The sequence below is a fragment of the Oncorhynchus masou genome, chromosome 2 (assembly GCF_036934945.1).
Source record: "Oncorhynchus masou masou isolate Uvic2021 chromosome 2, UVic_Omas_1.1, whole genome shotgun sequence".
Classification (NCBI taxonomy): Eukaryota; Metazoa; Chordata; class Actinopteri; order Salmoniformes; family Salmonidae; genus Oncorhynchus; species Oncorhynchus masou.
In genome coordinates this window covers 5,067,426-5,082,425 of record NC_088213.1, presented here as the reverse complement: position 1 = coordinate 5,082,425, position 15,000 = coordinate 5,067,426, and the positions used below count along the sequence as shown (strand labels likewise).

The 15,000-nt window shown below is 46.5% G+C and overlaps 1 protein-coding gene across 1 annotated transcript in view; it reads right to left on the bottom strand.

The window, feature by feature from the left end:
- The window catches only part of otog (otogelin), a 160,282-nt gene that overhangs the window by 18,219 nt on the left and 127,063 nt on the right, over positions 1-15,000 (bottom strand). Inside the window, 12 exon segments of the mRNA XM_064983780.1 lie at positions 1,316-1,525; positions 2,229-2,417; positions 4,398-4,483; positions 4,485-4,521; positions 6,354-6,578; positions 8,046-8,232; positions 10,020-10,109; positions 10,503-10,651; positions 11,052-11,229; positions 13,589-13,630; positions 13,674-14,123; positions 14,199-14,575. Coding sequence (XP_064839852.1) covers positions 1,316-1,525; positions 2,229-2,417; positions 4,398-4,483; positions 4,485-4,521; positions 6,354-6,578; positions 8,046-8,232; positions 10,020-10,109; positions 10,503-10,651; positions 11,052-11,229; positions 13,589-13,630; positions 13,674-14,123; positions 14,199-14,575 — 2,220 coding nt within the window.

Genomic DNA, 15,000 nt, shown 5'->3' with positions numbered 1-15,000 from the left:
CTGAGGGTCGGAGATGATGTCTGAGGGTCGGAGATGATGTCTGAGGGTCGGAGAGGATGTCTGAGGGTCGGAGATGATGTCTGAGGGTCGGAGAGGATGTCTGAGGGTCGGAGATGATGTCTGAGGGTCGGAGAGGATGTCTGAGGGTCGGAGATGATGTCTGAGGGTCGGAGAGGATGTCTGAGGGTCGGAGATGATGTCTGAGGGTCGGAGATGATGTCTGAGGGTCGGAGATGATGTCTGAGGGTCGGAGATGATGTCTGAGGGTCGGAGATGATGTCTGAGGGTCGGAGATGATGTCTGAGGGTCGGAGATGATGTCTGAGGGTCGGAGATGATGTCTGAGGGTCGGAGAGGATGTCTGAGGGTCGGAGATGATGTCTGAGGGTCGGAGATGATGTCTGAGGGTCGGAGATGATGTCTGAGGGTCGGAGATGATGTCTGAGGGTCGGAGATGATGTCTGAGGGTCGGAGATGATGTCTGAGGGTCGGAGATGATGTCTGAGGGTCGGAGATGATGTCTGAGGGTCGGAGATGATGTCTGAGGGTCGGAGAGGATGTCTGAGGGGTCGGAGATGATGTCTGAGGGTCGGAGATGATTTCTGAGGGTCGGAGATGATGTCTGAGGGTCGGAGATGATGTCTGAGGGTCGGAGATGATGTCTGAGGGTCGGAGATGATGTCTGAGGGTCGGAGATGATGTCTGAGGGTCGGAGATGATGTCTGAGGGTCGGAGATGATGTCTGAGGGTCGGAGAGGATGTCTGAGGCTCGGAGATGATGTCTGAGGGGTCGGAGTGTAAACACTGGCTATTCGTCAAATAACAAAATAAACATTCAAATTGTGCCGTCTGGTTTTCTTAATATAAGGAATTTAAATTATTCATACTTTTACTTTTACTTTCGATACTTAAATAAGTATATTTTAGCACCTACATTTACTTTTGATATTTAAGTATATTTAAAACCAAATACTTTTAGACTTTTACTGAAGTAGTATTTTACTGGGTGACTTTTTAAATACTATTAAGGTATCTTTACTTTTACTCAAGTATTTACAGTGCCTTGCGAAAGTATTCGGCCCCCTTGAGCATTTGTGAACAGCAGTTTTCAGTTCTTTCCACAGATTCTCAATTGGATTCAGATCTGGACTTTGACTTGGCCATTCTAACACCTGGATATGTTTATTTTTGAACCATTCCATTGTAGATTTTGCTAGTATTTAAATCGAGTACATTTTCCACCACTGGTTTAAGTTGTAGGTTAAAACCTAACTTGAATTTTCCCAGTGGACTGTAGTAATGTGCTCGTATCTTACCGCAGGCTCTCTGTGGGCAGCAGGAGGTGTCGTCTGCCAGACCGATGACCACTTCCCCGGCCCTGCGGCAGAGTGGCTGAGGCACGGCAGAGCAGTTATACTCCACGGGAACGATGCTGTCGTTGTCACAGCGATACATACAGCAGCCATCTTTAGACGCCTTCCACACCTCGCCAGGAGCACGGGGTACACCCGAACTGTCCGTACAGGCTGGGAGACACACACACACAGATAAAACATGTAAGATGTCTTCCACACCTCGCCAGGAGCACGGGGTACACCCGAACTGTCCGTACAGGCTGGCAGACACACACACACAGATAAAACATGTAAGATGTCTTCCCCACCTGTTCGCCAGGAGCACGGGGTACACCGAACTGTCCGTACAGGCTGGCAGACCACACACACACACACAGATAAAACATGTAAGATGTCTTCCACACCTCGCCAGGAGCACGGGGTACACCCGAACTGTCCGTACAGGCTGGCAGACACACACACACAGATAAAACATGTACTGAAGTGTAAGATGTATTACTCAGATGTTCTTACTCAGGGTGACATACAGTAAGTGTACTCCACTAAAGACCGGACCGGACCGGACCGGACCGGACCGGACCAGACCAGACCAGACCAGACCAGACCAGACCAGACCAGACTAGACTAGACTAGACTAGACTAGACTAGACTAGACTAGACTAGACTAGACTAGACCAGACCAGACTAGACTAGACTAGACTAGACTAGACCAGATTAGACTAGACCAGACCAGACTAGTCCAGACCAGACTAGACCAGACTAGACCAGACCAGACTAGACCAGACCAGACCAGACGTTTTGTATCATATGAATGTTGACCCGTGTTCATTTCATTGTGTGTGTGATGGCAGAGGGTTGATCAGTGAAGGCTTACCACACTTCTCAGGGGGGATGCAGAGGGCAGAGTAGGGTCGATGGAGCAGAGTGCCCTCAGGACAAACACATCCCTCTGTCAGGCCTGTACACTGCTCAGGGTCGTGGTCAAAGTCGTGGTTGGAGCAGGACTGGGCTGTACAGGTAGGCAGACAGGCCTGGTAACGCAGTCGGTCTGGACACATGAAGGCTGGGAGAGGAGAGAGGTGAGACAGACACTGTTTTAAACTGTTCATGAACATTATCAGAACCACGACAGGCGTCAGAGCTTCATTCAATATTCTTATGTCCATGGTGCAGAACTTTGTTTTTTGCTTTACACAATGACAGTGACTGACATGGAAACATTAAACTGTAAGTGCGTTGCGGCAGGTAGCCTAGTGGTTAGAGTACTGGGCCAGTAAAAAGGTTGCTGTGAATCCCGAGCTGACAAGATAAAAATCAGTCGTTCTGCCCCTGAACAAGGCAGTTAACCCCGGTAGCCGTGTTGAGGCCGTCATTGGAGGCCATCGTTGGAGGCCGTTCGTTGGAGGAAACATCGTTGGAGGCCGTCATTGGAGGCCGTCATTGGAAAACATTATTGGAGCCGTCATTGGAGGCCGTCATTGGAGGAAGTCATTGGAGGCCGTCATTGGAGGCCGTCATTGGAGGCCGTCATTGGAGGCCGTCATTGGAGGCCGTCATTGTAAATAAGAATTTGTTCTTAACTGACTTGCCTATAAATTTAAAGTGTATTGTCTGACAGGAAAACATTATAGTGTATTGACTGATGTTACAACATTATAGTGTATTGACTGATGTTAAAACATTATAGTGTATTGACTGATGTTACAACATTATAGTGTATTGACTGATGTTAAAACATTATAGTGTATTGACTGATGTTAAAACATTATAGTGTATTGACTGATGTTAAAACATTATAGTGTATTGACTGATGTTACAACATTATAGTGTATTGACTGATGTTAAAACATTATAGTGTATTGACTGATGTTAAAACATTATAGTGTATTGACTGATGTTAAAACATTATAGTGTATTGACTGATGTTAAAACATTATAGTGTATTGACTGATGTTACAACATTATAGTGTATTGACTGATGTTACAACATTATAGTGTATTGACTGATGTTAAAACATTATAGTGTATTGACTGACATGAAAACATTATAGTGTATTGACTGATGTTAAAACATTATAGTGTATTGACTGATGTTAAAACATTATAGTGTATTGACTGATGTTAAAACATTATAGTGTATTGACTGATGTTATAACATTATAGTGTATTGACTGATGTTAAAACATTATGGTGTATTGACTGACATGAAAACATTATAGTGTATTGACTAATGTTATAACATTATAGTGTATTGACTGATGTTATAACATTATAGTGTATTGACTGATGTTAAAACATTATAGTGTATTGACTGATGTTATAACATTATAGTGTATTGACTGATGTTAAAACATTATAGTGTATTGACTGATGTTACAACATTATAGTGTATTGACTGATGTTAAAACATTATAGTGTATTGACTGATGTTAAAACATTATAGTGTATTGACTGATGTTGCAACATTATAGTGTATTGACTGATGTTAAAACATTATAGTGTATTGACTGATGTTAAAACATTATAGTGTATTGACTGATGTTACAACATTATAGTGTATTGACTGATGTTAAAACATTATAGTGTATTGACTGATGTTATAACATTATAGTGTATTGACTGATGTTAAAACATTATGGTGTATTGACTGACATGAAAACATTATAGTGTATTGACTAATGTTATAACATTATAGTGTATTGACTGATGTTATAACATTATAGTGTATTGACTGATGTTAAAACATTATAGTGTATTGACTGATGTTATAACATTATAGTGTATTGACTGATGTTAAAACATTATAGTGTATTGACTGATGTTAAAACATTATAGTGTATTGACTGATGTTACAACATTATAGTGTATTGACTGATGTTACAACATTATAGTGTATTGACTGATGTTAAAACATTATAGTGTATTGACTGATGTTACAACATTATAGTGTATTGTGTAAGGCTTCATGTGTCTGACTGTGCTGACTGTGCTTTGGGAAGCCATATTAAACTGAGTCAGCGGAAAAATTAAAGCCAGTCCTTACGACAGTAGTCTGGGCTCCTCCACTCCATGCAGACGTTGAACTTGTGACAAGATGCCACGTAGGTAGCCAGCGCGACACACGGGTTAAAACGTATAGTGTACGGACCACACCTCACAGAACATTACTGGGAGTGTATGACTGGCACATGACAAGAAATACAACAACGTTTTCTTCAATCGTCTGTCTTATGTCTTCAACACATCTACAGTACTGTATTGGGATGGGAGGGTACTGTACAGAATCATCTGTCTTATGTCTTCAACACATCTACAGTACTGTATTGGGATGGGAGGGTACTGTACAGAATCATCTGTCTTCAACACATCTACAGTACTGTATTGGGATGGGAGGGTACTGTACAGAATCATCTGTCTTCAACACATCTACAGTACTGTATTGGGATGGGAGGGTACTGTACAGAATCATCTGTCTTATGTCTTCAACACATCTACAGTACTGTATTGGGATGGGAGGGTACTGTACAGAATCGTCTGTCTTCTGTCTTCAACACATCTACAGTACTGTATTGGGATGGGAGGGTACTGTACAGAATCATCTGTCTTCAACACATCTACAGTACTGTATTGGGGTGGGAGGGTACTGTACAGAATCATCTGTCTTCAACACATCTACAGTACTGTATTGGGATGGGAGGGTACTGTACAGTATCATCTGTCTTCAACACATCTACAGTACTGTATTGGGATGGGAGGGTACTGTACAGAATCATCTGTCTTCTGTCTTCAACACATCTGCAGTACTGTATTGGGATGGGAGGGTACTGTACAGAATCATCTGTCTTCTGTCTTCAACACATCTACAGTACTGTATTGGGATGGGAGGGTACTGTACAGTATCATCTGTCTTCAACACATCTACAGTACTGTATTGGGATGGGAGGGTACTGTACAGAATCATCTGTCTTCTGTCTTCAACACATCTGCAGTACTGTATTGGGATGGGAGGGTACTGTACAGAATCATCTGTCTTCTGTCTTCAACACATCTACAGTACTGTATTGGGATGGGAGGGTACTGTACAGAATCATCTGTCTTCAACACATCTACAGTACTGTATTGGGGTGGGAGGGTACTGTACAGTATCATCTGTCTTCAACACATCTACAGTACTGTATTGGGGTGGGAGGGTACTGTACAGAATCATCTGTCTTCAACACATCTACAGTACTGTATTGGGATGGGAGGGTACTGTACAGAATCATCTGTCTTCAACACATCTACAGTACTGTATTGGGGTGGGAGGGTACTGTACAGTATCATCTGTCTTCAACACATCTACAGTACTGTATTGGGGTGGGAGGGTACTGTACAGTATCATCTGTCTTCAACACATCTACAGTACTGTATTGGGATGGGAGGGTACTGTACAGAATCATCTGTCTTCAACACATCTACAGTGCTGTATTGGGATGGGAGGGTACTGTATAGAATCATCTGTCTTCAACACATCTACAGTACTGTATTGGGGTGGGAGGGTACTGTACAGAATCATCTGTCTTATGTCTTCAACACATCTACAGTACTGTATTGGGATGGGAGGGTACTGTACAGAATCATCTGTCTTATGTCTTCAACACATCTACAGTACTGTATTGGGATGGGAGGGTACTGTATAGAATCATCTGTCTTCAACACATCTACAGTACTGTATTGGGATGGGAGGGTACTGTACAGAATCATCTGTCTTCAACACATCTACAGTACTGTATTGGGGTGGGAGGGTACTGTACAGAATCATCTGTCTTCAACACATCTACAGTACTGTATTGGGATGGGAGGGTACTGTATAGAATCATCTGTCTTCAACACATCTACAGTACTGTATTGGGATGGGAGGGTACTGTATAGAATCATCTGTCTTCAACACATCTACAGTACTGTATTGGGATGGGAGGGTACTGTACGATGAGGGAGAGAGAGAGAGGAAGCAGTGAACCTACAAAAGCATGGCAGGGGCTGAAGGAGGTGTTTCGGAGCATGGTCATACACTGGGAACAGTCGCTGGTGGAACAGTTGACTTCTCTGCGCCGGCTGTGGCTGATGTAACTGGTGGTGTTGGGGACCTGCCAGCTGTCGATGAACACCGCTGGGTCCTCGCTCTCCCCGACTGTCGTCCCATTCGACAGCATCAGGTCATTGGCCGGGTTACCATCACAGCAGCCTGGGGGGAAGTAGGGAGAGACACAAAGAGAGAGAGAGAGAGAGAGGGGGAGAGAGAGAGAGAGACAGAGAGACAGAGAGAGAGAGAGATAGAGAGAGGGAGAGGAGAGAGACACAAAGAGAGAGAGAGAGAGAGAGAGAAACACAAAGAGAGAGAGAGAGAAAGAGAGACACAAAGAGAGAGAGAGGGAGAGAGAGAGACACAAAGAGAGAGAGAGAGAGAGAAAGAGGGAGAGAGAGAGAGGTGATCGGAAGAGGGGAACAGAGGGGGAGAGGCGAGAGAGAAAGAGTGAGAGAGAGCATGCGTCGGGGGCAAGGCCATGGCCAGAATGCAAGAAGGGAGGGATAGTGAGCGGGAAGCCAGAAGATGAAACAGCGTTATTATTTCAGGAATGGCACGTTCACCTACGAAACATGCACAACATCTCAGGACCCTACTCAATATGTGGCCCTTAATCTATGGCCCCTACTCAATCTGTGGCCCCTATTCAATCTGTGACCCCTACTCAATCTGTGGCCCCTATTCAATCTGTGACCCCTACTCAATCTGTGGCCCCTACACAATCTATGGCCCCTACTCAATCTGTGGCCCCTACACAATCTATGGCCCCTACTCAATCTATGGCTCCTACTCAATCTTCTCAATCTATGGCCCTTCTCAATCTATGGCCCCTACTCAATCTATGGCTCCTACTCAATCTGTGGCCCCTACTCAATCTGTGGCCGCTACTCAATCTGTGGCCCCTACTCAATCTATGGTCCCTACTCAATCTATGGCACTTACTCTATCTATGGCTCCTACTCAATCTATGGCCCCTTCTCAATCTATGGCCCCTTCTCAATCTATGGCCCCTTCTCAATCTATGGTCCCTACTCAATCAATGGTCCCTACTCAATCAATGGTCCCTACTCAATCTATGGCTCCTACTCAATCTATGGCCCCTTCTCAATCTATGGCCCCTACTCAACCTGAATGGCTATAGCAGGTGAGGTCCTATGGTACGTCCCAAATGGCACCCTATCCCTAGTGCACGACCTTTGACCCCATGGCCGGGGCAAAAGGAGTGGTATAAATAGGGAATAGAGTCCCACTTGGGAAGCACACTACAACCAGCCTCCATACCACTCCACTTCAAATGGATGCCATTGTCCTGGTAAACCAAATGCCAGTGTCCTGGTAAACCAAATGCCAGTGTCCTGGTAAACCAAATGCCAGTGTCCTGGGAAACCACATACTAGTGTCCTGGGAAACCACATACTAGTGTCCTGGGAAACCACATACTAGTGTCCTGGGAAACCACATACTAGTGTCCTGGTAAACCACATGCCAGTGTCCTGGTAAACCACATGCCAGTGTCCTGGTAAACCACATGCCAGTGTCCTGGTAAACCACATGCCAGTGTCCTGGTAAACCACATGCCAGTGTCCTGGTAAACCACATACCAGTGTCCTGGTAAACCCAACATACCACAGAGGCCCATGGTGGGCAGTTTGCTGTTGTAGCTCTCTGTCTCGATGACCAACATGCCCGTGCTGTGGAACCACTGCAGCTTCAGGCCCGCTGGCGTACGGATCAGATACATGTTGCCGGTGTCCAGGATCTCAAAGCCAAACTTCTTGAACCTCGGCTTGGCGTACCTCGAGTTCACATACAGCTGACAGAGAGAAAAGATGTGTCAAAATCCTATATGTTGAGGGGTACTGTATTTTCTAATATAGATAGGCCTACAAATACTACTGTGTGTGTGGCAAGTTAATTAACATCTCATCACGTTTTAGGTCTAGGATGAACTCTTTCTACTTGACATTGACTTTGATTCTGTCTGTAGTCAAATTGGTGAATAAAGGGCTAGTTAGACCGAGAGAGATGGGAAAGATGAAGAAGAGATAGGAGGAGATGAAGAAGAGATGAAGAAGAAATTAGGAAGAGATGAGGAAGAAATAGGAAGAGATGAAGAAGAGTTAGGAAGAAATGAAGCAGAGATAGGAAGAGATGAAGAGGAGATGAAGAAGAGACAGGAAGAGATGAAGAAGAGATAGGAAGAGATGAAGAAGAGATTAGGAAGAGATGAGGAAGAAATAGGAAGAGATGAAGAAGAGTTAGGAAGAAATGAAGAAGAGATGGGAAGAGATGAAGAGGAGATGAAGAAGAGACAGGAAGAGATGAAGAAGAGAAAGGAAGAGATGAAGAAGAGATAGGAAGAGATGAAGAAGAGATGGGAAGAGATGAAGAAGAGATGGGAAGAGATGAAGAAGAGATAGGAAGAGATGAAGAAGAGATGGGAAGAGATGAAGAAGAGATAGGAAGAGATGAAGAAGAGATGGGAAGAGATGAAGAAGAGATGAGGAAGAAATGAAGAAGAGATGAAGAAGAGATAGGAAGAGATGAAGAAGAGATAGGAAGAGATGAAGAAGAGATAGGAAGAGATGAAGAAGAGATAGGAAGAGATGAAGAAGATATGGGAAGAGATGAAGAAGAGATGGGAAGAGATGAAGAAGAGATAGGAAGAGATGAAGAAGAGATAGGAAGAGATGAAGAGATAGGAAGAGATGAAGAAGAGGTAGGAAGAGATGAAGAAGAGATGGGAAGAGATGAAGAAGAGATGAGGAAGAAATGAAGAAGAGATGAAGAAGAGATAGGAAGAGATGAAGAAGAGATAGGAAGAGATGAAGAAGAGATAGGAAGAGATGAAGAAGATATGGGAAGAAGAGATGGGAAGAGATGAAGAAGAGATAGGAAGAGATGAAGAAGATATGGGAAGAAGAGATGGGAAGAGATGAAGAAGAGATAGGAAGAGATTAAGAAGAGATGGGAAGAGATGAAGAAGAGATAGGAAGAGATGAAGAAGAGATGGGAAGAGATGAAGAAGAGATGAGGAAGAAATGAAGAAGAGATGAAGAAGAGATGAGGAAGAGATGAAGAAGAGATAGGAAGAGATGAAGAAGAGATAGGAAGAGATGAAGAAGAGATAGGAAGAGATGAAGAAGATATGGGAAGAGATGAAGAAGAGATGGGAAGAGATGAAGAAGAGATAGGAAGAGATGAAGAAGAGATAGGAAGAGATGAAGAGATAGGAAGAGATGAAGAAGAGATGGGAAGAGATGAAGAAGAGATGAGGAAGAAATGAAGAAGAGATGAAGAAGAGATAGGAAGAGATGAAGAAGAGATAGGAAGAGATGAAGAAGATATGGGAAGAAGAGATGGGAAGAGATGAAGAAGAGATAGGAAGAGATGAAGAAGAGATAGGAAGAGATGAAGAAGAGATAGGAAGAGATGAAGAAGAGATGGGAAGAGATGAAGAAGAGATGAGGAAGAAATGAAGAAGAGATGGAGAAGAGATAGGAAGAGATGAAGAAGAGATAGAAAGATATGAAGAAGTGATAGGAAGAGATGAAGAAGAGATGAAGAATAGATGAAGAGGAGACAAAGGAACAGACTGACCCTCCTCTGCAGTCTGTTGATGACCAGGTGGTTGGACTTGTGGGTAATGTTCAAAACCACGAGACACAGGTTGGTGAAATTCCACAGCAGCTTCGGATGGAAACAGAAAAATAAATATTAAATATACTTTTTTAATTTAATTTTCAAAGGCTAAGAATCTCTAATAAAAGGGATTAAAGGCATATACAACTACTCGACATGTGAATGAATAATGATCATTTCCTGAGAATTTTACATTATCTAGGGGTGTAAGACAAGGATGTCCTTTATCACCATATTTATTGATTATCGCCACTGAAATACTTTCTGCAAAGGTACTGTAGCTACAGTATAGGGCCTCACTGTGTCTGAGGCGGCCATTTTGGGGACACCGGCGTTACAGTTACCTACTGTAAATTCTATAGCTTCATGGCCTCACTTTCTCTGAGGCGGCCATTTTGGGGGCACAAGCGTTACAATGACCTAATGTACCCTCATCCTCACCGTGTCTGAGTCAGCGGGGCATTCCTGGACTACAATGCTGACGGTCTCGCTGGGCAGCTGGGTCACAATGTAGGAGGTAGCCTTGTAGATGGCCACGCTATTACCATCAAACGTGATCACGTTCAGGTCGGGGAACACTGAGCAGCGACCTGAAGGAGACAGGACAACACCGGCAAGAAACAGGACATCATGACTGAGAAACACCTGACGGGGAGGGTGTGTGTGTGTGTGTGTGTGTGTGTGTGTGTGTGTGTGTGTGTGTGTGTGTGTGTGTGTGTGTGTGTGTGTGTGTGTGTGTGTGTGTGTGTGTGTGTCAGTTGAGGCTGGTGGGGGGAGCAATAGGAGGACGGGCTCATTTTAATGGTTGGAGTGAAATAAATGGAAAGTTATCAAACACATCAAACATATGGAAACAACATGTTTGACTCCCTTCCTTTTTATTCCATTCCAGCCATTACAACGAGCCCATCCTCCTATAGCTCCTCCCACCAGCCTCCATTGGAGTGCGTGTCTACTACTGTGAACGTGTCGCCTAGCAGTTGTCCTCACATGGGCAGTCCCACTGCGGGCAGCACTTGTCCCCGTTGACCAGGATGGCGAAGCCGAGCAGGCCGCAGTTAGGAGGGGTGGAGTTATACAGACAGTTCTGGGACATGTTGAATCGGACCAGCTGGCCGCTCACACAGAGGAACTTGGTACACTCATCTATGATCTCTGAATAGGGAGGCTGAGACAGGGAAGAACAACAGTTACTACATGAACAGATTGAACAACATGTGTTATAGAGTTTCCTAATTGAAAACAGGGATTAGATGAAGACATTGATGAGAGAAACCATTGATGAGAGAAACCATTGATGAGAGAAACCACGTACGAACAAGTAGCTAGAAGACTGCAGAGCGTTAGTAAATAAGGTAATAGGCTGAGACGACTGAGCCTACAGAGAGGACTGGACTTTTCAGATAGTAACAAATATTATATATATATATGTATTGATTTAACCTTTAGTTAAACGAGGCAAGTCAGTTAAGAACAAATTCTTATTTACAATGACGGCCTACACCGGCCAAACCCTAACCTGGATGACGCTGGGACAATTGTGCACCGCCCTATGGGACTCCCAATCATTGCCGGTTGTGATACAGCTGGGATTCGTAACCAGGGTCTCTGTCGTGACGCCTCAAGCACTCAGATGCAGTGCCTTAGACCGCTACGCCACTCAGGTGTCCCATGGAGCCTACATTGGATCCCATTGAGCCTACATTGAGCCTCAGGGAGCCTACATTGAGCCTCAGGGAGCCTACATTGAGCCTCAGGGAGCCTACATTGAGCCTCAGGGAGCCTGGCACCATGGAGCCTACATTGAGCCTCAGGGAGCCTACATTGAGCCTCAGGGAGCCTACATTGAGCCTCAGGGAGCCTACATTGAGCCCCATGGAGCCTACATTGAGCCTCAGGGAGCCTACATTGAGCCTCAGGGAGCCTACATTGAGCCCCATGGAGCCTACATTGAGCCTCAGGGAGCCTACATTGAGCCTCAGGGAGCCTACATTGAGCACCATGGAGCCTACATTGCCTCAGGGAGCCTACATTGAGCCTCAGGGAGCCTACATTGAGCCTCAGGGAGCCTACATTGAGCCCCATGGAGCCTACATGAGCCTCAGGGAGCCTACATTGAGCCCATGGAGCCTACATTGAGCCCCATGGAGCCTACATTGAGCCTCAGGGAGCCTACATTGAGCCCCATGGAGCCTACATTGAGCCCAGGGAGCCTACATTGAGCCCCATGGAGCCTACATTGAGCCTCAGGGAGCCTACATTGAGCACCATGGAGCCTACATTGAGCCTCAGGGAGCCTACATTGAGCCCCATGGAGCCTACATTGAGCCTCAGGGAGCCTACATTGAGCCTCAGGGAGCTAGTCCCCTACATTGAGCCTCAGGGAGCCTACATTGAGCCTCAGGGAGCCTACATTGAGCACCATGGAGCCTACATTGAGCCCCAGGGAGCCTACATTGAGCCCCATGGAGCCTACATTGAGCCCCATGGAGCCTACATTGAGCCTCAGGGAGCCTACATTGAGCCCCATGGAGCCTACATTGAGCCCCATGGAGCCTACATTGAGCCTCAGGGAGCCTACATTGAGCCTCATGGAGCCTACATTGAGCACCATGGAGCCTACATTGAGCCTGGAGCCTACATTGAGCCTCAGGAGCCTACATTGAGCCTCAGGAGCCTACATTGAGCCTCATGGAGCCTACATTGAGCCTCAGGGAGCCTACATTGAGCCTCAGGGAGCCTACATTGAGCCCCATGGAGCCTACATTGAGCCTCAGGGAGCCTACATTGAGCACCATGGAGCCTACATTGAGCCTCAGGGAGCCTACATTGAGCCCCATGGAGCCTACATTGAGCCTCTCGAGCCTACATTGAGCCCCATGGAGCCTACATTGAGTCCCATGGAGCCTACATTGAGCCCCATGGAGCCTACATTGAGTCCCATGGAGCCTACATTGAGCCCCATGGAGCCCACATTGAGCCTCAGGGAGCCTACATTGAGCCCCATGGAGCCTACATTGAGTCCCATGGAGCCCACATTGAGCCCAAAGGAGCCTACATTGAGCGCCATTGAGCCCCATGGAGTCTACATTGAGCCCCATGGAGCCTACATTGAGCCCCATGGAGCCTACATTGAGCCCCAGGGAGCCTACATGGAGCACCATGGAGCCTACATTGAGCCCCATTGAGCCTACATTGAGTCCCATTGAGCCTACATTGAGCCAAATGGAGCCTACATTGAGCCAAATGGAGCCTACATTGAGCTCCATAGAGTCCATTGAACCCCATCGAGCCTACATTGAGCCCCATGGAGCCTACATTGAGCCCCATGGAGCCTACATTGAGCCCCATGGAGCCTACATTGAGCCCCATCGAGTCCACATTGAGCCCCATGGAGCCTACATTGAGCCCCATTGAGCCTACATTGAGTCCCATTGAGCCTACATTGAGCCAAATGGAGCCTACATTGAGCCCCATTGAGCCTACATGGAGAAGAGAGGAAAGGAGAGAGGACTTGGTCTACTCACAGTACACATCCTAGTTGAGGACACTGCCATGGATGTAGTAACCTCTGCCGTAGTTCCAACACGCTCTGTCGTGGTATGATACTACCGAAGGTGATGTTGTCTCTGATGTGGTGTACGGAGACACAGGTGACGGCGATGGAGTCTTTGGTGCAGTGGTGTCTACTCCGTCCACCCTCTCTGGCTCTGGGGTGGAGGTCGAGGTGGCCGTGGGGGGCAAGGCGGGGACTGAGGGAGCTGCTGTCACATCTGGTGTGACCTTTGGCGTGACCTTTGGTGTGACCCCTGGAGTGGCTGCGACCTCTGTAGAGGTCAGCAGGTCAGGCGAAGGAGTCATTCTGGTTGTGCTCTCTGTGAATGCTGGAGTATCCCCTGTCTCTCTAGTGGTGGATGGTACTATTCCTTCTGGTGTAGTAGTGGTGGATGTGGATGGTTCTGTGGTCGTTCCTGTGGGTCCTGTGGGGACGGCGGTAGATTCTGTGGTTCTGGCAGTGGTGACTGGTTTGGTTGTGGTACGAACGGTCGTGGTTGGAACAACCTCTGAGACGGTAGCTGTGACCAGGCTCGGAGGAGCGACCGTAGGAGGACCGGGTCTGGTCGTTGCTGTCGGAACCCCTGGAACTCCCAGAGTTCTTGTATCTACAGTTGCCCTAACAGTGCTTGGTCTGGCGGTGGACCTCACCGTTGTGGCAGTTCTGGACGTCGTCACAGGAACCCTGCTTGTTGTTGTCCTGCGTGTTGTTGTCATTGGTCTGTGGGTTGTCTTGGAGACCACTTTAGAAGTAGGAACCACTCTGGTAGTGACTCTCTCTGGGTGGCTAGTGGGTCTGGGGACTGACGTGGTGGAGGTGGAGGAGCTGGTTGTGGTTACTGGACCAGACCAGGAAGAAGTTGGTTCTTGTGTAGTTGTTGTGGAAGTAGTAGACAATACTTCCACCCTTCCTGTATCGGGAGGAACGCTAGTAGTCTCTGTTAGCGGTCTGATGGTCACTGGTCTGATGGCAGTGGTCACTGGGACACCAGGTACAGGTGTGATGGTGGTCGTATGGACACCAGGTAAAGGTGGGACAGTGGTCACTGGGACACCAGGTACAGGTGTGATGGTGGTCGTATGGACACCAGGTAAAGGTGGGACAGTGGTCACTGGGACACCAGGTACAGGTGTGATGGTGGTCGTATGGACACCAGGTAAAGGTGGGACAGTGGTCACTGGGACACCAGGTAAAGGTGGGATGGTGGTCGTATGGACACCAGGTACAGGTGTGATGGTGGTCGTATAGACACCAGGTAAAGGTGGGACAGTGGTCACTGGGACACCAAGTAAAGGTGGGACAGTGGTCACTGGGACACCAGGTACAGGTGTGATGGTGGTCGTATGGACACCAGGTAAAGGTGGGACAGTGGTCACTGGGACA